This window comes from Equus caballus, chromosome 14 (genome assembly GCF_041296265.1).
Source record: "Equus caballus isolate H_3958 breed thoroughbred chromosome 14, TB-T2T, whole genome shotgun sequence".
In the NCBI taxonomy this organism is placed as follows: Eukaryota; Metazoa; Chordata; class Mammalia; order Perissodactyla; family Equidae; genus Equus; species Equus caballus.
The window spans coordinates 62,992,626-63,016,886 of NC_091697.1; the positions used below are offsets into that span (position 1 = coordinate 62,992,626).

At 38.3% G+C, this 24,261-nt stretch overlaps 1 protein-coding gene across 9 annotated transcripts in view; it reads right to left on the minus strand.

Annotated features, from left to right (window-relative positions):
- Nucleotides 1–24,261, minus strand: part of MEGF10 (multiple EGF like domains 10) — a 163,751-nt gene that overhangs the window by 91,524 nt on the left and 47,966 nt on the right. For all 9 annotated transcript variants that reach the window (XM_070233132.1, XM_023617776.2, XM_070233130.1 and 6 more), the window contains one exon: nt 23,557–23,657. In XM_070233132.1, the coding sequence (XP_070089233.1) occupies nt 23,557–23,657 (101 nt within the window). The remainder of the gene's footprint in view (nt 1–23,556; nt 23,658–24,261) is intronic.

Sequence of the window (24,261 nt, forward strand, 5' to 3'; positions counted from 1 at the left end):
TAGTAATGAACAACCATAAATTGAAATTTTAAAAGCCATTACAATAATACCAAAAATATGAAACACTTAGGGGTAAATCTGACCAAAGATATGAAAGGCCTATACACTAAAAACTAACAACATTGTTGAGAGAAATTAAAGAATTGAACCAAACTATCAAAGAATTTGACCTATTTGACATACACAGAACACCTCACCCAACATACTCATATACGTATTCATTTACATATACATATTCTCTCTAAATAGAGAGAGAGACCTTGTTTATCAGGCAGATGACTCAATACTGTTAAGGTATCAATTCTCGCCCAAGTAGATCTGTAGATTCAACAGAACACCAACCAAAATCCCAGCAGCTTTTTTTGCAGAAATCGACAAGCTGATTTTAAAATTCATATGTAAATTCAAAGTACCTATAACAGCCAAAACAACTTTGAAAAAGAAATAAAAAGTTGGAGAATGAATACTACTTGATTTAAAGACTTATAAAGGCACAATGATCAAGACAGTGTGATATTGGTGTAAATGTAAACAGATCAAAGGAACAGAAAAGAGCCCAGAAATAAGTCCACACACATATGGACAAGCATCTTTTGACAGAAGCACAAAGACAACTAAGTGAAGAAAGAACAGTCTTTTCCACAATGCTGTAAAAATTGGATATCTATATGCAAATAAATAAATGTGGATACATAATCTTGCACCTATAAAAATTAATTCAAAATGAATCATAGACCTAAATGTAAAGCCTACAAATATAAAACCTCTAGAAGAAAACATAAGAGAAAACCTTTGTGACAGTGAGTTGGACAAACATTTCTTAAATAAGCCACCAAAAACATAATCTGAAAAGAACAAATTAATAAATTTGTCCATCAAATCAAAATTAAAAACTTCTGCTCTTCAAAAAACACCATTAAGAGAATGAAAAGATAAGACACAAAATGGAAGAAATATTTTCAACTTGATCTGATAAAGAACCTGTATCCAGAATACATAAAGAATACTAAATAAGGAAATAGCTCAATTACAAATGAATAAATAAATGGGAAAAAAATTTGGACACTTCACCAAGGAAGATGTACTCACGACAAATAAGCTCATGAAAAGATGCTCAATATCATTAGTCACTAGAATAGTATGAATTAAAACTACAATAAGATAATACTACGTACCTATTCAGATGACTGAAATTTAAAAGACCGACCGTATCAGGTGTTGGCAAAGATGCAACTCTCATACACATGTAAAATGCGCAACCATTTTGGAAAAGTTTGTCAGTCTTAAAGTCTTTACAGACTTTTCGATTTTTTCCAGTTTTCGGCTGTTACAAATAACGCATCTCTAAAAACTTGTGTACAAGTATCAAAGGACTCAGCCGTTCCACTCCCAGGTATTACACAAAAGAAATAAAAGCTTATGTCCATACAAAAACCTGTACACAAGTTCTCAGAGCAGCTTTATTTATAATTGACAAAAACTGGAAGCAATCCAAATGTCCATAAACATATGAAAAAATAAATTGTGGTATATCCATACAATAGAATACTACTCAGCAATAAAAATGAATGAATGAATGATACACACGACAATATGGATGAAACCCAAAAAGATTATGCTGAGTGAAAGAGACCAGATATAGAAGAGAACATACTGTATGATCCCATTTATATAAAGCTCTAGAAAATACAAACTAATCTAGAATAACAGAAAGCAGATCAGTGGTTACCTGGGGAAGTGGGGGGAAGGTAGGAGTGGATGGAGGAATTACAAAGGGGTGTGAGAAATGTTTATATGTGAGGAACAGATTCACTGCCATGACTGAGGTAATGGTTTCATGGTTGTATACATATGCCAATACCTATCAAATTGTATACTTAAATTCGTAGTTATTCTTTGTCAATTTCACTTCAGTAAAGCTGATAAAACAAAATCAGAGTGTGAGGAGAACTTCCAGAGAGAGGCAAAGAGACCTCTTTCTACACCAAAGAGGGCAGATAGAAAAAAAATCTGAGCTAACACTAAAATACTGTACACATTTTGCAATTTCATTAAGAGTCTGTGATCATTGATGTATGAGCTTTCCAAATGTTTATGAAGGTATGGGCTTTAGATCCACCCAAGAAATATATATTTGAGGAAATGCTAATATTAAAAACTCACAACACAATATTCTACTAAGCTTTTGCTCTACAAAGTGAATAACTTACACAAAAAAAAGTGTTGAAATAGACTCTTGTAACAGATCCCACGCAAGGGATTGAAATACCATCTGTGGAGCACATAATCCTATTCATTTATTTGAAAATGGAAAGTTTTTAGCTTAATTCCACAAATATACAGGCATTATCTATTTTGGCCACAACTCTCGCATTGTGTCTCTTTAGGTTAAATTGGATTTAAGTAATATAAGTAGCATGATCCTAATGGACCATAGTTTCAAGAAGTTAGCGAGCATTGGAATAAACTCTAATTTTCCTAAGCATAAATTCCTCACAACTCAGCCTACAACTGCTCTGATGATACAACTGCAAACTGATTCAGTTTGAGAAGGGTTGCAAAATTGTCAGCATCTGGTTTAGAGAAGAAACCAGAAAGAAGGTGCCTTCGTTTGGGATAAATCATTTCCCTCCCGGTCCTGTCATGTCTATGTCTGTGAGGAAAGCACAGTGATTCTAGAGGAAGTGCCATACCAGGCTCCTCTGTTTTTAGAATGGCATTTCTCTTGGTCAGACCACTCTCGATGGAACCATAGAATTCTTTCACAAGTATTCTTGCCCACTGTGTGTTTTCCACCATATGGCATTTCCCCTAGGCTGCCCTATTTCATCTTGCTGACGCTTGTTTCCAGACACTTTGCTTCCGGTTATCCAATTCATCTGAATCACATGTTAACAATAAAGGCCAGCCCTAGAGAAAGTTGAGAGGACAGTGTGGTTATAGTTAGGGTTACCACTTTTCCCATGCAATGTCCTCCCCTCCTTCCTCCTTGGAGATTTCCTTGTGACCTCTGGTGCCCTCAGGTTCTTTCTACTCTCCTTCTCTGTCTACACTAGCTTGAGAATAAACGGAGTCTCATATTCAGGAGTCAAGGACTAATAATAACAGCTACGGTTAATTCCCTTGTCAGGGACATTGCATTTCAGTATTGAAGCCTTAAGCCAAATGTATAAATTAAGTGGTAGAATTTCTTCAAAAAGATCAAGGGTCCAACAGAAAGCTAGCAGCAGGACTTTTGCTACTAGAACGCCCCACAAAAACACACACTCAAATGCCTCCCGGAGCCAGGTAGGATCAATGAGAAGAGTAAGCAGACCAGCTACAGCCTGGGCAAACTCAGAGAGCACTGTTTCATCTAAAAGGGGCGGCTACCGGGGGTCAAAAGGCATAAGCTTCCAGTTATAAAAGAAATAAGTCATGGGATATAATGTACAACATGGTGACTACAGTTAATAATACTGTATTACATATTTGAAAGTTGCTAAGAAAAATCACAAAAGTCTTCATTATGAGAAAAAAATTTTGCAACTATGTTTGGTGACAGATGTTACCTAGAATTATTGTGATCATTTCACAATATATACAAATATCAAATCATTATGTTGTACACGTGAAACTAATATAATGTTAAATGTCAATTATACCTCAATTAAATAAATTAATTAATTAAAGGGGCAGCTCCCCTTCAGGATCTCCTGTCTACTGCCACAGAAGAATGTCAAGCCAGTGTTATCAATTGCCTGATTTTTCCAAAGAAGATGAAAGTCCTAAGTTTTATGTTAAAATTTTTTTAAATGTAAAACACCATGTGCACCAAACAAAACATGATTATCCATCAAATCATCCACCCTGCTAGTTTGCCACCTCTGGCATAGACTATTAGCCTGCTTTACGAAACATCAGTGAAAGCCCTAAGACGTTCAGAATAAAGAGCTTTTAAGTTCTTTGACAGATGACATTTTGAACTTAACTGTTCTTTTTTCTTAATTTTAGATTTTCCTCTGTATCAACTGCAAATCTATTATTTATACAGCTGTTTTGAATTTAATATCAAGAACTGCTTCATACGCATACTCATTGACAACTTTACTTTTGGTGAAGAACTGTTTGCTATGAACATCTCTGTTAATAACAGTTCAAAACTTGAGGGAGGCCCAGCCAACGGTGCCCCAATTGCTGAAACCAGTAAATAGGTACATCTTCTGTGTCATGGTAAAGGGAAGAAGTGTCTGCCATATCCTGCCATGATAACTAAAAATTTCCCTTTCTTGAGTTGTTACAACAGACATTATGATTGCCTCTAGAAGAAATAAAAGAGATGTGACATCAGCAACATGACTAAAAAAGACATCCATTGTGGTACTCCCCCTCAACAACAACAACTCGGCATCCATCCACGGACAAAAGTGCCTTTGTGGGAGCTGTGGGATCCAGCACCACATGTCAAGGAACCTGGAAGGAGTCTTGCCCACCCATGCATCAGGTAATAGTGTATAGTCTTCAGTCTCAGCTGTGGACCCTGCAGTGGCCCATGAACTGTCTCCAGTCCATCTTGGCCACAGTCCAGCAGGCTCTGGAAAACACTGTCTTAGGCAATCACCCATGGATGAGAGGGCCTTTGTGGAAATCCAGGTTTCCAGCAGAGAAGCTCCAGCACATCATCGGAGCAAAAAAATACAAGTTTGGACACCATGGAGAAATTAAGAGGAACAGTTAGACTTTACTTACATCACCCCTTCCCCAAAGCAGCACAGCTCAGTGCCAAGACAGCCCTTCTCAGTCTGTGATTTCTCATGCAAGGGAAAGGGAGAGCATGTGAGTGAGCGCACACCTTCCCCAGCTGTGTAGGACTTTGTCAAAGAGGCCCATTTGTCTCTCGCCACACCCAGAGTATGGAGTTGTGAGCTGCATGACTCAGGGGAGGGAAGAGGCTGGGAAAACAGAAGATAGGAATTTCAGAGTGCATGAAAGGAACGTGGATCTACTACCTATGTTGCAGAATCCATCAAGAAGCCTACCCACAAGCCACTGGGGATGCCTAGCCTGCAGCTATCTCCAAATGGCCCACGGTCACTCCCAACACTCTGTGCACCTCACCCATGCACACCCTCACTCTGTGTCCAGAATTTTTGCACACTCCCAACAGTGCTGAGAGCAAGCTTTGGCAGATGGCTAGTGATTATGTGCAGAAAGCCACCTAAATCTGTGGGACAAGGAGAAACCAGAAACACCTTTGGGAAAGCAAGAGGGACGCTTGTCAGCACCTTGCCTGGCATGTTGTAGGATGGAGAGGAGGCATACAACTTTAAGAATTCTGCCACAAGTTGGAGCAAGAAGTGTGGAGCAGGTATATCAATACAAGGTCTGAGAAAACTTCAGAATCTCTAGCAGAGCTGATAGAATGTATTATCTCCCAAAGTTATTTAGTAAAGACTGGAGGAGGTGATTACATCTGCAAATGTGAAGACAGCAGCAAAAGATTTCAGTTAAATATCAAGGATACATGACACCACCAGAAGAATACTATAATCTTCCAGTAAGTGACCTCAAAGACATGGAGATCTGCAATTTATCCAATAAAAAATTCAAAATAGCTATTTTAAGGAAGCTCAAAGAGCTACAAGAAAACACAGAAAGACAATTCAATAAGATCAGGAAAACAATACACAAACAAAATGAAAAGTTTAACAAATAAACAGAAACCATAAAAAAGAACCAAACAGGGGCTGGCCCCGTGGCCGAGTGGTTGGGTTCGCGCGCTCCGCTGCAGGCGGCCCAATGTTTTGTCAGTTCGAGTCCTGGGCGCAGACATGGCACTGCTCATCGAGCCACGCTGGGGCAGCGTCCCACATGCCACAACTACAGGGACCCACAATGAAGAATGTACAACTGTGTACTGGGGGGCTTTGGGGAGAAAAAATAAAATAAAATCTTTAAAAAAAAAAAAAAAAGAACCAAACAGAAATTCTGGATCTGAAGAATAATGAATAAAATGAAAAATACAATAGAGAGCATCAACATAAGAATGGATCAAGCAGGAAGAAGAATCTGTGAAGCAGCAGACAGATATTTTCATATTATCCAGTCAGAGGAGAAGAGAAAAGAATGAGAAAGAGTGAAGAAGGCCTATATAATCTATGGGATAGCATCAAAAGAAGCAATCTGAGAAATATTAGAGCCCTGAAAGAAAAGAGAGGGAGAAGGGGCAGAAAGTTTATTTAAAGAAACAAGGGCTGAGAACTTTCCAAATCTCAAGAGAGACTTGGATATTCAAGTTTATGAAGCTCAAGTCACCAAACAAACTCAAAGAGATCTTCTCCAAGACACATTCTAATAAAACTGTCAAAACCAAAGACAAAGAGAGAATCTTAAAAGCAGCAGGAGAAAAGAAGCCTATAACTTACAAGGGAATAGCCGTAAGGCTATCAGCGAATTTCTCAGCAGAAATCTCACAGGCAGGAGAGAGTGGAACGATATAGTCAAAGTTCTGAAAGAAAAAACTGCCAACCAAGAACACTATCCAGGAAAGTTGGCTTTCTAAATGAAGGAGAGATAAAGACTTTCCCAGACAAACAAAAGCTGAAGGAGTTCACCACCACCTGACCTGCCTATAAGAAATGCTAAAAGGAGTGCTTCAAGCTGAAATGAAAGGATGCTAATTAGTATATTTTCATATTTTTTTTCATGTTACAACACACTGGTAAAGGTAAGTATATAGTCAAATTTAGAATACTCTAATTATGAACAGGATTTCAACAAGATATATGCACTCCCATCTTCATTGCAGCATTATTCACAATAGCCAAGATACGGAAATAACCCAAATGCCTATCAACAGACGAATGGATAAAAAGATGTGATGCATACACACAAAGGAATATTATTTAGCCTTGAGAAAGGAAGATATCCTCCCATTTGTGGCAACAGGGATGGACCCTGACCACATTATGCTAAATTTGATAAGTCAGACAGAGAAACACAAGTACTACATGATATCTCTTATATGTGGAATCTAAAAAGGTTAAACCTGTAAAAAACAAAGAGTAAAATGGTGGTTACCAGGGGATGAAAGTTGGGGGTGGGGGGATAAGTGTGATGGTGTTTAAGGATTAAAAACTTGTAAAAGGCGGTAAATAAGCCAGACAGATCTAATGTGCAGTATAATGAATATAGAGAACAATACTGTACTATAATTATGTAATATGATAAAAATTGCTACATCAGCAAGCATATTACAATATATAAAGGTATCAAAGTAACACACTGTACTTTGTGTGTTACAGTGTGTAACAACACACTTTAAACTTACAGAATGCTACACATCAAATTTATTCAATAAACAGAAGGATGACTCTAATAATGTAACATGGTGGGGTGTGTTAACAACTTAACTCTAGTATAAAGGTTAAAGAATGAAAGTTTTAAAAATAACTATAGCTACAATAATTTGTTAATGAATACACAATACAAAATACAAAAATACAAAAAAATACAAAATACAAAAGAGGTAAATTGTGACATCAAAAACACAAAAGAGGGCAGAGTGAAAGAGCAGAGTTTTTGTATGTGATCAAAGTTACGCTGATATCAGAGTAAAACAGGCTTTTATATCTATAAGATGTTTTATGTCAGCTTCATGGTAACCACAAAGCAAAAACCTACAGGAGATACACAAATGAGAAGAGAATTGAAGCGTACCACCGTGGAAAATCATCAATTCACAAAGGAAGGCAGAAAAAGAGAGAGAAAGGAACAAGAGAACTACAAAATAGTCAGAAAACAATAACATGGCATTAGTAAGTGTATGAAAAATTATTCTGAATGTAAAAGGATTAAATTCTACAATCAAAAGGCATAGAGTAGTTGGATGGATTTACAAAAATAAGTCCCAATTATATGCTGCCTAAAAAACTTCAGCTTTAAGCACACATATAGGCTCAAAGTGAAGGGATGGAAAAAGATACCCCATGCAAGTGGAAACCAAAAGATAGCAGGAGTAGCTACACTTACATGAGACAAAATAGACATTAAGCCAAAAATTGTAACAAGAGACAAAGAAGGTAATTATATAATGATAAAGCGGTCAATTCATCAAGGGGATATAACAATTGTAAATATATCTGCACCCAACATAGGAGCACCAAAATATATTGAGCAAATACTAACAGATCTGAAAGGAGAAATGGACAACCATAGAATAATAGCAGAGGACTTCAATACTCCACTTTCAACAATGGATAGACCCTCCAGACAGAAAGTCAATAAGGAAATATTGGACTAGAACTATACTTTAGACCAAATGGACCTAACAGACATATACATAATATTCCCCATCCAACAGCAGCAGAATACATTCTTCTCAAGTGCATATAGAATACTCTCCAGGATGGATCATATGATAGGTCACAAAACAAGGCTTGGCAAATTTAAGAAGACTGAAATCATATCAGGTATCTTTTCCAACCACAATGGTATGAAACTAGAAGTCAATAACAGGAGGAAAACTAGAAAATTCACAAATATGTGGAAGTATAACATTGCTGAACAAGCAATGGGTCGAGAAAGAAATCAAATTAAAATCAAAAAATATCTTGAAACAAACAAAAATTGAAACACAACACACCAAAATTTACAGAATGTAGCAAAAGCCTTTCCAAGAGGGAAGTTTACAGTAATAAATACCTGCATTAAGAAAAGAGAAAGATCTCAAATAAACAATCTAACTCTACATGTCAAGGAACTAGAATAAAAAGAACAAACTAAGCCCAAAGTTAACACAAAGAAGGAAATAACAAATATCAGAGCAGAAATAAATGAAATAGAGACCAGAAAAACAATAAAAGAGATCAACGAAACCAAGAGCTGGTTTTTGAAAAGATGAATGAAATTGACAAATGTTTAGCTCAACTGACTACAGAAAAAAGAGAGAAGAATCAAAATCAGAAATGAAACAGGAGATGTTACAACAGATATCACAGAAATACAAAAGCTCATAAAAGACTACTATGAACAATTATACACCAACAAATTGGATAACCTGGAAGGAATGGATATATTCCTAGAAACATACAACCTACCAGGACTGAATCATGAAGAAATAGAAAATCTCAACAGATCAATAATGAGTAAGGAGATCAAAAACGTCCCAAGAAAGAAAAGCCTAGAACCAGAAGGTTTCCTGGTGAATTTACCAAACATTTACAGAAGAATTAATGCCAATCTTTCCCAAATTCTTCCCGAAAATTCAGGCAGAGAGAGCACTCCCAATCTCATTTATAAGGCTGGCATTACCCAGATACGAAAGGCAGATAAGGACACCACAAGATAAGTAAATTACAGGTCAATATCTCTGATGAATATAGATGCAAAAATTCTCAACAAAATATTAGCAAACCAAATTCAGCAGCACATTAAAAAATCATATACCTTGAGCAGGTGGGATTTATCCCTGGGATGCAAGGATGGTTCAACACACACAAATCAATAAACGTGATACACCACATTAATCAAATGAAAGATAAAAATCATACATTATCGCAATAGATGCAGAAAGAGCTCTTGACAAAATACAGCATCCTTTCATGATAAAAATTCACAACAAACTTGGTATGTAAGAAATGTACATCAACATAAGAAAGGCCATATATGACAAGCCCACAGCTAATATCATACTTAAAGGTGAAATGTTGAAAGCTTTTCCTCTAAGATCAGAAATAACACAAGAGGGCCCATTCTCACCACTTCCGTTCAACATAGTTGTGGAAGTCCTATTCAGAGCAATCAGGAAAGAAAAAGAAATAAAAGGCACAAAAGTCAGAAAAAAAGTAAAATTATCTGTTTGCTGATAATCATGAAGACTCCACCAAACACTCTTAGAACTAATCAATAATTTCAGTAAAGTTGCAGGATTCAAAATCAACACTCTGAAATCAGTTTCATTTCTATACATTAACAATGAACTAACTGAAGAAGAAAAAAAACAATTCCATTCACACTATCATCAAAAAACAATAAAATACTTAGAAATAAATTTAACCAAGAAAGTAAAAGACCTGTACACTGAAAACTCTAAGACTTTGATGAAATAAATTGAAGAAGTCACAGCAAATGGAAAGATGTCCCATGTTCATGGATTCAAAGTACTAATATTGTTAAAATGCCTATACTACCCAAAGTCATCTATAGATTCAATGCAATCCCTGTAAAAATTCCAACAGAATTTTTCACAGACATAGAAAAAAAATCCTAAAATTTGTATGGAACTACAAAAGATGCCAAATAGCCAAAGCAATCCTGAGAAAGAAGAACAAAGCTGGAGGCATTACACTTCTTGATTTCCAACTATATTACAGAGCTACTGTCATCAAAATAGTACAGCATTGGCACAAAAACAGACACATAGACCAACAGAATAGAATCTAGGGCACAGAAACAAACCCTTGAATATACCATCAACAAATATTTGATGAGAGAGCCAAGAATACTCAATGGGGAAAGGATAGACCCTTCAATAAATGGTACTGGGAAAACTGGATAATCACATGCAGAAGAATGAAATTGGACCCTTATCCTACACTAATGACAAAAATTAACTCAAAATGGATTAAAGACTTAAACGTAAAATGTGAAACAATAAAACTCCCTGAAGAAAACAGAGAAAAAACTCCTTAACATTGGTCTTGGCAACATTCTTTTTTAATATGACACCAAAAGCACAAGCAACAAAAGCAAAATAAATAAGTGGGACCACATCAAACTAAAAAGCTCCTGCACAGCAAAAGAAAAAATCAACAAAATGAAAAATCAACCTCAGAATGGGAGAAAATATTTGCAAATCATATGTCTGATAAGCGGTTAATATCTAAAATATACAAAAGCTCATATAACTCAATAGCAAAAAACCAAACAACCAATTAAAAAATAAGCAGAGAACTTGAATAGATATTTTTCCAAAGACATTCAGAAGGCCAACAGGTACATGAAAAGGTGCCTGACATCACTTCTCATCGTGGAAACGCAAATCAAAACTACAAGGAGCTATCACCACACACCTGTTAGAATGGCTATCATCAACACGACAAGAGATAACAAGTGTGGGCAAGGATGTACAGAAAAGAGAGCCTCTGTGCACCATTGGTGGGAATGTAAGTTGATATAGCCACTATGGAGAACAGTATGGAGGCTCCTCAAAAGATTAAAAATAGAAGTACCATATGACCCAGCAATCTCTCTTTGGGGTGTATATTCAAAGGAAACGAAATCAGAATCTCGAAGAAATATCCGCACTCCTATGTTCATTGCAGCAGTATTCATAATAGTCAAAATATGGAAACAACCCAAATGTCCTTCAGCAAAGTGGATAAAGAAAATTTGGTGTATGTATATATCTATATATATGCACACACAATGAAATATTATTCCTCCATAAGAAAGAAGGAAATCCTGCCGTTTGTGATGACATGGATAGTCCGAGGGCATTATCTTAAGTGAAATAAGTCAGACAAAGAAAGACAAACACTGTATGATGTCACTTACATGTGGAATCTAAAAAAGCTGAACCCATAGAAACAGAAAGTAGAATGGTGGTGGGCAGGGTTGGAGGGTAGGGGAAATGGGAAAATGTGGTCAAAGGACACAAACTTCCAGTTATAAGATGAATAAGTTCTGGGGATATAATGTACAGCATGGCGACTATACTCAACAATACTGTATTATATACTTGAAAGTTGCTAAGAGAGTAGATCTTAAATTTTCTCACCACAAAAAAGAAATGGTAATTACGTGAGATGATGGAGGTGTTAACTAACTCTATTAGGGTGATCATTTTGCAATATATAAGTGTATCAGATCACCACCTTCTACACTTTACACTTACACAATGTTATATATCAATTCTCTCTCAGTAAAGCTGGAAAAAAAGAAGAAATTAAAGATGAAGTTAAATATTTACAGTTACCAGCCTAAGGTTATATAAAGGCAAACTGAATCCCTTAAAGCACTGTTTTCCAAATAAGTAGACTCTGAGGATTATTAGTTCCATCATGTTCTTGGGGGAAAAAAAGAGAGAGAGAGAGAAGGTGAAGGAGTAGGGAATTCCATGGTCAAATAAGTTTGAGACATGCCCTTATTCCAAGCAGCCCGGAGCTTTTAACAGACTAACATAAACCTTTGGGAAAGGATCCAGACAAGGCATTTCCCCACCTTACACAACAGTGAATTCTGCAGGATGAGCATTTAGCAGCGCACACTAGGGGCATGCAACTACAGATAATGCCCAGAGTCCAAGTTTCTGGAGACCTATTCTCCTCCCTGGATCAATGGATAGATTTCATTTGAGGTGGCACATTTCCTTTTCTGTCCCTCAATTATATGCTAAGTACAATAAGTTACCTTAGCTGTTTTTAAGCTTAAACATCAGTTTGGGTGCCGTATCTGTAGACTTACCATAACAGCCTTTGCCTCTCCAATGTGCCCAGCTGGCCAGGGAGGCCCACCTTCAAGATCATGCAGCCCTCTGTGACCTAACCAAGAAGACTGCTTTTCTAGGTGGCGGTTCTCTTGGAGCTCTGGCTGATTTCTTTCAAACCTCTTTTAGAATTGTTCATCAAGAAGAAAACTACATCTGGAACTTGGGATATGACTGCAGCCTGAGGAAAGAGCAGTGTCAACACAGCACTGCCTGCGTCCATGCATCAGCCTCCCCCTCATTAGCATCTCTGTGTGTGGCCCAGAGGGATGTTCTAGGTTTATCACTGGATTCTCTGTAAAAGTGCTGACAGCCACTACCCCAGACTGAAAATTCAAGTTCTGTCACCACCTGGTCATGTCAATGTTTTGTGGTTGGTCACTTAGATCAAAATGTGTTATTTCCATTTCTTTTAAATTACTCTGCTCTAAAAAGATTTGAACCATAGTGCAATAAAAATTGCTTCTCACTTCTGTGCTTTTATATTAGCTATTATCTATCCCTGCGAGGAGACGGCATAAATTACTAAGCCTGTAAAAATTCTACCTGTCCTGCAAGGACAGCAATTGCAGGAACTCATTTTCTAGACATACGGCAAGGATTTTGCATTGTTTCTCTTTGGCACTGTTTCCACGGGACTCTATAGTCAGCTTTCTTAAGCAAAAAACAGGCAGAAGACAGGGTTTCCATCTATTAGACTGGGGTTATCTTAAATTCATAGCGGTTTTTTTATTACTATTAAATTCATGGTTTCTATTTGTAAAATCCTAAGTAGTGAGTAAGCATTGGCAATCAGTAAAGCAAAGAAAGTTTCCTACACTATTTATCAGATTTCCTATCTTCCCTACCAGCAGAGACCAATGATCAAAACTGGAAAAGTGAAGTTTAGGTTCCAATAGATGTGTGGGAAAATTGGAATTTCTGCTGGTTCAGTATGTGGACAAAGGGCCTTTCCCAGTATTTACTGGTAGGTTCCTCTGAACCAAGTCGGGCTCCATAGCAACAGAATTTAGGGTCCCTATGGAAACACGAAAAAATTCACTGCCAGTGGCAAAAAGGGCATCCTGGGTAGGTACACTTAGGATCGTACCATCTGAGTGCTGTCAGTTCAGGGTCGCTTTGGTTAGCCTAACAGGATTGTCTCACTTTTATCTGTCCTCAAAGGGGTCTGCCTAAAAGAGTCTACACACTAGGGTTGTTTGGAAATATTTGACAACTTTATTTATTTATCACAACTTTATTATTAAACAAGCCTGTGAGAGTCAAACAAATCCAGAGCAGAAGGCTCAGAGGGCCTCTAACCTCAGAGAGGTACTCATCCTCTCCTTAAGCTCTCACCATAGTCCCCAAATGCCCCAAAGAAGCCCAGCTCATCCATAAAACAGCCCTCTGCCAAAGGCTGCATCTTCACAGCCCCAAACCAGGCATCTTGCCCTGCACTCCAACTGCTCTCACCCTGAAAAATCTGAGCCCAAACTTCTCAGCAATAAAAGGGCAAAATGACAAGAAGCCTGGATAAAGAATTCAATGTGTCCTTCCATAATCTCCAGGTGGGGAAACAAGTGCCCGCAGAGCAGCTCGTCCCCAAAGTCTTGCCCATTTGGTCAATTTGCCCAAGCCTCCAGTGCCCCTCCTATCAGAGCCCCCTGTGGCTGACACTGAGGCAAAATGTGGCTGGTGAGAATCTTTTTCCATTTTCTAAAGAAAACTGCTGATGATATAATCCTGAGTTAGCTCGGCAAATCCTCCAGCTCACAAAGAGGAAGTTCATTTTTCCGGGACCAAAAGCAGGAAAAGTATATATGACTTCCCAGTTAATGGAGAAGCTAGATCTAACAGGAGCCCATGGCCAGGTGCATGACTTAGGAACCTCAAATGATATCTCCATGACTCAAGAGGTCCAAAATGCCATAGGATGGCAGAAAGAGTCCAAAACAGGGAGGGCAAATGCGGGCACTTGGGCCACCCAATGACGATGACAGAAATCACTGAGTCACTCTGTTCTCTCTCTTAGCACAGACATGGATGGCCTCAGAATCCTTCTAAACACAATGTTCCAGGTAGCCACTTCCAAGAGACGGTATCTTCTATCCTAAAAAGGAAGCTTTTTGTTAACTCCAGTTTAACAAAACGTAATAAATATTCCAATACGAAAAGAAGAAACAGGGGGAAATGTACAAGTTATATGGCAAATAGCCTAATGTGGCCCCTGAAAGTGCCACCTGTGTGGCCTACCTCCTGGAAGGAAAATAGTCCTGGGTAAGTAATGCCATTAAGCCTTTAACCCAAAATTTGGGTTTAAAACCCATTGCTTACTGAAGCATGACATTCAAACAAGAGTAAAGTTTATCTGCAGGAATTATTTTTTACATAAACACCAACCACAGTTCTAGCTCCTTATTTGCCTACAGCCAGTTCAGTTTTTCATAAAACTGGCCAAGTTAAAAATCAGCTGTGAATATTCATTCACTGCTATGGTAATCAATTGTCACACTCCTCCCTGCTAAGAACAGGAAATCATATACAGTTCAGTGTGTGGGAGTTAAAACTTCTTATTTACGGTTCCAAAGTTCTCTTAACGAGTGCCAACGACAGGCAGGGCACATCCATGGGAACTGATCTTCCACCATCAGAGCCAGCCTACAAGGCAACAGAGTGTCCCGGTCCCCAAACAGCTTCCTATGTTTTCCTTGCAAGTCATGCTGCCTGCAAGGCCCCCATTACAGCTGTAATTTGAAGTCAGCATTTGACCTCATCCATCTAACAAAAACAGGGTAACAGAGTTAAGTCTACCACAAAGAAACTCACCAGAACAATCCCTTCCTTTGCAGCAGCATCCAGCAGAAGAAGACAGGGCATTTAGGGCAGGGCTGGGACCTGGACTGGAGAAGGGAGCCATGCCCAGACCCTTTGTCCATTCACGATTCTGCTGCAAGCAGCCCTGCTTACAATGATCTGGTTTCTCTGTCATCAGCCATGGTGAAACCAAGGACCTTAAAGTTAGAATGTATGGCCAGGCACTGGCCCTGTGGATGAGTGGTTAAGTTTGTGCACTCCACTTCAGTGGCCCAGGGTTTCACCGGTTTGGATCCTGGGTGCAGACATGGCACCGCTCATCAAGCCATGCTGAAGTAGCATCCAACATAGCACAACCAGAAGGACCTACAACTAGAATATACAACTATGTACTGGGGGGCCTTGGGGAGACGAAGAAAAAAAGAAGAAGAAGATTGGCAACAGATGTTAGCTCAGGTGCCAATGTTTAAAAAAAGAAAAAATACAGCCAGGCTTGTCTTGGGATTAACCAATCCTTCTCACAGAAGGATAGTTGCCAACTTCCCACCCTGCTGCTGCTTTTCCTGTGAGTTTCCCTAGTCCCATGAGATCAAATCTACAAGTGATCCCCACTTGCTAAGAGGCTGGGTCTCAACTCCTTTCCATGGACCAGAGCGTTCACGTTTCAGTTTGGGCTGCCTAGGGTTCCCGTCATGGCCGCGGGACCAGAGATTATTCCTCTCTCCTCAGTGCTCATGATGGGGGGCCGTGGGAGGAGACAAGAGGCTCCCCGGCTCCAAACCATCCCTGGAGCTGTGATCAGTTGAGGTCTTGAGAGAAGGGGACATATTGAACTTCGTGGTGATGAGAGAATGGATCCCAGTGATGTCGGTGAGTCTAAGGGGCTTTGAAGGGCCTGAGCCACCCTCTTGTTTGACCTGGAATTTGGGATTCAAGTCTGAGTCTCAAACTGTCTCTTTTACCAGCCCTGAAATCAGCCTGTGTCTCTTTCCACTGCCACCTGTTGTTTTTAATCAGCATTTCTGTGGCTCTCTGAAGAACAAAGCAGTCACTTTATCCCCCAAACTGTTTCTGTCCTTGAAACCAAAATACAAAATACAAAATACAAAAAACATATATTTTTGAGGAGAACAGCACCACTACTAAATACAGAAATGCAAAGCAAAGCAAGGTACCACTTTTTCACCCAACAGGTTGAAAGCAATAGTAATACCTAGTGTTGGTGAGGATATGGGGAAGTGGGCACCTTCATATACTACTAGTGGGCATGCAAGTGGTTACAACCTGTCTGGACAACCATTTGGCAATTTGTACCCAAAAGTCTTAAAATGTGGCTCAGATTGCTCCTAATATCTGTTATTCCTTTCCCACAGAAATATATTTTTACTGGGCTCCTGACCACCCAGAATAGAGATGCCTTTGCAGTTTGGTGAGGCCATGTGACTAAGTTCTGGAAATGGAATGTGATTACTTCTAGGAACTTTCCTTAGGAGACAGCTGGCATTGCCATTTGCCTCTTTCTCTCGCCTTTTCCATGTGTTGCTTGGGACCTAGATTGATGCATAGAGATCAGTAATGGTAGATGAAGATGAAGCCCACACCCTAGAGATGGTGGAGTGGAAGGGTAGAAATTGCCTGGGTCCCCTATTGGTTTACCTACCTCTGGACTCTTATATGAGAAGTAAATAACTTTTATCTCACAGCCGAAACTAAACCTTACTGATAGAACATGCATATCCTTTGTCCCAGAAATCCTACTTATCTTATGAATCACTCATATGTGCAAAGAGAGATATGAAATGATACTCACTGTAGCCACTAAACTATTTCAATGTCCAACATTAGAGTAGGTACGTAGGTAGGAAGGAAGGAGGGAAGGAAGGAAGGAAGGAAGGAAGGCAGGCAGGCAGGCAGGAAGGGTAAGTGAGGCAGCCAAAACAGTGAGGAGGAAATAGACGCTAACAGATAATCTTGGAACACACTACATTTAGGTCAATTTGTGTTAGGTATCTTTTCATTTTAGGAATAAGTTCAAAATTCTAAATTAAAGAACTATACGGCATCTTGGGTGGGGAGAGGGGGTTTGAGAAGATGGAAGATGGGAAGTGTCTGGAGACTGCTGATCTTGTAGAGGAAATTAATGCCCTGGAGGAAGAGCCACATAACTGCCATGCTTATAACTTCAGACTGTACATGGGACCAGCACCAAGGCAGAGTGGAAGAGGGTGAACAAGGTGAGCTTAGAGGTTATGATTTCACATTCAGGCATAGCCATGAGATTTGCAAAATGCAATTGGATATCATTTTATTATTTACAAGAGATGTGTCGTTGTAAAAAAATAAGAATTATATGAAAAAAGAATACATCATTGGGGGCCAGCCTCACAGCCGAGTGGTTAAGTTTGCATGCTCTGCTTCGGCAGCCCAGGTTTCACCAGTTCAGATCCTGGGCACAGACTAGTGCCACTCATCAAGCCATGCTGAGGCAGCGTCCCACATAGAGGAACAAGAAGGACCTGCAACTGGAATATACAACGATGCACTGAAAGGCTCTGGGGAGAAGAAGAAGAAGGAAAAAAAAAGATTGGCAACAGATGTTAGCTCAGGGGCCAATCTTTAAAAAAAAAAAAAAAAGAAGATGTTTGTAATATTTAAAAGAATGTGGCCTGTTAGAATAAGAGGACAGTCTAATGTCATTTTCTAAATGTGTAATGACATAATTGATTAGAGATGTTATTCTAAAGTTGAAACCTTACAAATACAATGTTAGAGCATTTAAGGAAATTTAAGACTTCACCTTATTAATAAATTGAACTTATTAGATTTACAAAAATTATTCAAGCACATGGAATGGTTTGTCAGCTTGGAAGCTGGATTATTTAAAATGGAAATTGAATTTATTAAATATATAAATTCCATTTTAAAAATTTGACAGTGTTTAAATTTATAAAACATCAGTCAAAGGCCCTTTAATGTGTTTGTTAAAGTTTGTTAGGCTAATGAGTGAAACATCCATAAGCTGAATTTAGCTTAAGAAGCAACTAGGTTTTGGGATTTATAACTTCCATAAATCAAAAATTAATTATTAACATTAATAACAAACTATCAGAAAGAGAAATTAAGAAAAAAATACCATTTACAATTGCATCAAAAAGAATAAAATACCTAGGAATAAATTTAATCAAGGAGGTGAAAGATCTATACACTGAAAACTATAAGACGCTGATGAAAGAAATTGAGGAAGACAAATACATGGAAAGATACTCTGTGCTCATGGATTGCAAGAATTAATATTGTTAACATTACCATACTACCCAAAGCCGTCTACAAATTCAGCACAATCCCTATCAAAATCCCAATGACATTTTTCACAGAAATAGAACAAACAATCCTCAACTTTGTATGGAACCACAAAAGACCCTGAATAGCCACAGCAACATTGAGAAAGAAGAACAAAGATGGAGGCATCACGCTCCTTGATTTCAAACTACATTACAAAGCTATAGTCATCAAAACAGTATAGTATTGGCATGAAAATAGACACACAGATCAGTGAAACAGAACAGAGAGTCCAGAAATAAACCCATGCATATATAGTCAACTAATTTACGACAAACCAACCAAGAATATACAATGGAGAAAGGAAAGTCTCTTCAATAAATGGTGTTGGGAAAATTGGACAGCCACATGCAAAAGAATGAAAGTGGACCACTATATTACACTATATACAAATCGATTCAAAATGGATTAAAGACTTGAACATAAGGCCTGAAACCATAAAACTTCTAGAAGAAAACATAGGCAGTAAACTCCTTGACATTGGTATTGGTGGTGATTTTTCAGGTTTGACCCCAGAAGCAAAGGCAACAAAAGCAAAAATAAACAAACAGGACTCCATCAAACTAAAATGCTTCTTCACAGCAAAGGAAACCATCAACAAAATGAAAAGGCAAAATAGTGAATGTAAGAAAATATTTGTACATCATGTATCTGATAGGGTTAATATCCAAAATATATAAAGATCACGTACAACTCAATAACAAAAAAACAAACAATCCAATTTAAAAATGGGCAAAGGATCTGAATAGACATTTTTCCAAAGAAAACATACAGATGGCCAACAGGTACATGAAAAGATGCTCAACATCTCTAATCGCCAGGAAATTGCAAATCAAAACTACAATGAGATATCACCTCCATCTGTTAGAATGGCTATTATCCAAACGACAAGAAATAACAAGCATTGGCGAGGATGTGGAGAAACGGGAACACTTGTGCATTGTTGGTAGGAATACAAATTAGTGCAGCCACCCTGGAAAAAAGTATGGAGGTTTCTCAAAAAATCAAAAACAGAACTACCATATGATCCAGCAATTCCACTTCTGGCTATTTAACTGAAAGAAGCAAAAACACTAACTTGAAAAGATATCTGCACCCCGACGTTCACTGTAGCATTATTTACAATAGCCAAGACATGGAAACAATCTTAGTTTTCATCAATGGATGAATGGACAAAGAAGATGTGGTGTGTGTGTGTATATATATATATATATATAGGATACCATTCTACCATATATAAGAAGGAAATCTTGCCATTTGCAACAACATGGATCGACCTTGAAGGCATATGTGCTGAATAAGTCAGACAGAGAAAGACAAATGCTATATGATCTCACTTACATGTGGAATCTTAAAAAAAAAACAAAAAAACAAACTCATAGATACAGAGAACAGACATGGTTGCCAGAGATAGGGGATGGTCAAAATGGGTAAAGATAGTCAAAAGAAACAAACTCCCACTTATAAACAAAATAAGTCCTGAGGATGTCATGTACAGCATGGTGACTATAGTGAATAATTTTGTATTGTATACTTTATAAGTTGCTAAGAGAGTAAATCTTAAAAGTACTTATAACAAGTAAAAGAAAATGTGTAAATGTGTGCTGATGAATGTTAACTAGACTTATTTTAATTAACTTGTATCTATTTCACAATTATACAAATATCAAATCATTATGTTCTACACCTGAAACTAATATGTCAATTATCTCTCAACTTAAAAAAAAATATGTATATATGAACACATATATACATACACATACACACACTACATACATATATACACATATAAATGTACACACACACATTAACACCATTCCTCTGGGTATTTCTTCATTAATATTTGAATTTCTCCAAATCAAAAGTAATAAAACACAAGATTAGGTAAGAATAGTAACCTTGAAGGATGAATAATCTTAAAAGTTTAATTAATTTTATCAACAGGCTAAAACTTCATGAAGGAATCATAGACATCTTCATGTCTAGTAATATTTTCTTTGTGGAAAATTTTCCAATGCATTCTTTTTTTCCAACCAGATTCTTAGGAAAGGCTTCTAACCACACCGTTCCCACCACTCTCTGTTGTGGTTCTTCCCGCCCGACGACATATATTTGTCTTCTGGATACAGAGCCTTGTTATTCAAAGCGTGCTCTGTGGACCAGCAGCTTCCGCACAGCCTGAGAGTTTAGCAGAAGTGCATAATCTTGGGCAGGATGAAGCAGGGGTGGGGAGGAATGGGAGGATGGGACTTGCCTTCCAGAAGGATCTACTCCTGTTACCTAAATGAAACTTTTTTCAAATACAGGTATTTGCATGAAACCATGCTTTTCTGCCTTCTGGGTAAACTGACTACCAAAAATTAAACTAAAATTATAACTGATTCCTGTGATTGAATTCCTTTTGGTAACTGGAAACAGTTAAAAATGCTGAATGTGCTATGTGCCTGGCAGCAAAACCTAGTCGAAAAAGATTATGAAAGCAGAACCAAGAATTGCGTGTTCTCTCTTCCTTCTCTATCCACAAGGGTGCCTCACGAGTGCCAGCTGTTGAAAGTACAGAAGCTTTACTGGAGGCATCCCCAAGAACAAGCAAGTAAGCGAAGCATGATTGTCCTATGGGGATGAGCTATGAAATCAAGACATCAGAGTGGAGAGATGCAAAATACCCTTAAAGACCAAAGAGCCCCCAGACCTCTGAGACTAGACAGTAAGCTGATTAAATATATTAACATATCTAAAAGAAAAATGTTTCAGTCTCCAGGGGCAGTTGGTCAGCCAAGAAGGTTTAGAAAAAGGAGAATTTTAGAGACAAATGCTAGAGATGCCTATCCAAGCAGTCAGGGGGACACCTCACAACCTGTCTAGTGTGAGATAAAGGAAAAGTTATTTTTACCATTATAATTGTCAAGTATGATGGTGCTAGTGGAATTGCCCAGCTTTCTGAGATGGGCTGCACTACTGAATAAAATGACAGAGGGATTGGGGTGTGGAAGGTTGGGTCCACGAAGCACTGAAACTCTCTGCCTGGATGGATCCACGCTCCCCATACCAGTTTGCCATTAAAATCTAGCTTCCCACATGCCAGGCCTTCAAGGAGAGAAGGTACGGCCAGAAGACAGCCCAAGCTCTCCAGGCTCTGTGTAACTCAATGACTTAGCATCCTGGCTTTATACATAATTCCTATGATCTGGGATAACAGAAATGAATCCTAGGGGATGGAACTACTCTCTCAGTATGCTGACAGTTGTGCTTCTAAGTTTGAAACCTGGCAAGGGCACCAAGATAATGTCACCCCAAAACCTGGCCTCCCCAGTCTCACCCTGTGCACTCAGTGCTTTCCTTTGAAAATTTCCATCAGCCTGGGCCACATAGATCAGTTTATGATTATTCTCTAAAATGGTTGATGGTAAACAGGTAATTTTTCTTATTCAGCATCATTATTAATCAAAAACTTGCAAATTAAGAAAAAATGGCAAAGGGAAAATTGGCACAGGGTATAAGCAAAAAGGCATTTTCATATATTGCTGGTGGGGTACAAACTGGAAATACACCAGACATTTCAGAAATATGTATATACCTCTGACCCAGCAATTTGACTTCTAGGAATTTATCCTTACCCATTAATTAAGGGTATGAACAAAGATTTAACCACAATGATGTCTTCTAGGGCAGTTCATAATAGGTAAAACATGTAAATTATGTAAATATTCAACAGTTGAAAATGGTTAAATAAATACCTATAATGCAATAACATACCAATATTTGCAATATGTTACAGAAGTACATTTACTGACAATGTAATTCAAAATATTATGATTCAAATTGTAACTCAGAAATACAATTCACCATGTGTTTTTTTTTCTTCTTTTTGTTTAGTTACATTTTCTAATTTTTTTCAATCAACACATTATCATATATAGCCCTGGTTCTGAATCAAAGTTGAGGAATCTCCTGTCTACATAAAGAATAGAATCCAGGGTTGGGAGGAAGAGGACACATAGCGGTCCAAGCCCTTTCTCTACTTGAGAGCAAAGGAGCCTCAAGGAGGTAAAAATGACTTCTCCAACGTCACCCGGCTGAGCGGCGGCAGAGCCAGTGCTGTCACCTGGCTCCGCGGATTCTTAAGCCCAGATGTGTCCAACCATTCCCAGTGCCTCCAAATCAGAGCAGAACCGTGTGTCTCTCCACGCTATTCAACATCAGTGTCTCAGCTCAGAAAGCAAAGGTGCCCCTCTAGCTGTGTGTTGAACCAAAACATTTGAACAAAATCATTTTTAATGGTCTCTTCTACATGTCATATACACAATAGCAAGAAATCTCAATTGCAAATTGCATCCCACATGATACTCTAGGATCTTCTGAAGTGTATCATAAAATATCAAACTTGTCTACAGACGTCTCAGAATGAAGTGGCGAGATGGGAAGGGGAAAGGGGAGAGAAAAAGGCAATGAAAAAAGGAGGTCTACTTTGTGACCCAGACTTATAGCCATTTCTTATTGTGAAAGCTCTTCAACTCTTAATAAGTCTCATCATTCTATGCACCAGAAAAGAACACGCTGGCCTCTCAGAAGTTTCCTCGGGACTCTGGTCGGCTGCTGCAGGAAAGTTACGTCTCTGTTCTCGGCTGTGCCCTAAGTCTAATGACTCCCTGACCAATTTCCAAAGAGACTTCTATTGAACAACCGTAATTAACATTGCTCCATCCGGCCCTGAATCATCTTTCTATGACATCTGTTTTCTCCTCAAGCGACATTCATTTGGAGATTTCTGATAGGACAGAGGGACAGGGTTAATGCTTCCCTCATTACACAGACCAAGACAGCAGCAGCCAAGAGTGAAAGGAAACGATCCAAGACGCCCCACCTCCCCACGCCTCCATCTCGGCTGCCATTAACAGATGAAAATCAGCACTGGGAAAAATAAGTGAACTTCAAGGGATGGAGGTCTTACTTACGGACACACATTTCTCTGCTTTCATAAAATCCAGGACAACACTGGGATTTGCGCCTATACATAGTTTTTTCCCCATGTCGATAGGCTGTCCGATAACTGATTCTATACAGAGGGAAAAAGCACACTGTTACTTTTTTTGACCTGCAATTTGATTAGAAACCAAGAATTTATACTTTAATACAAAAGAGCTATTAAATATGCTAAAGGTATGAAAAGCAAAGTACTCCAAAATAATTAAGAAACATAGAACTTATGTCTTGACCAATATTATGCTAAGGCATCAACTTGCTAAGAACATATTAAGATTGCCCATTTAAGCCAACCTACACTTTATTTCAAGGGATCAGAAGTTTCGTGACATCTCTATTTCACTTATCTTGAAATATCTTGAAAAGTATTGATTTATATCACATATGATACTTATCTAACCATCATTCACTTACATATGTTTTAAAGGAAAAATTCCTTGCAGAACTTAAGTAAAGATATACATTGAATAAATAAATATATCATATCAAGACTGGTAATGATTAAATGGTGTGAAGAAAAATAAAGCCTGAGTGAGGGAATAGAGCGTGACAGGGAGGGAAAGCTGGTTGAGATAGAGTGGCCAAGGAAAGCTCGTCTGAAGAAGTGACAGTGAGCATGACATCATTTAGTGCAGCATAAACCAGCAGGTGCCACCCTAGACCCATGACTCGTACTT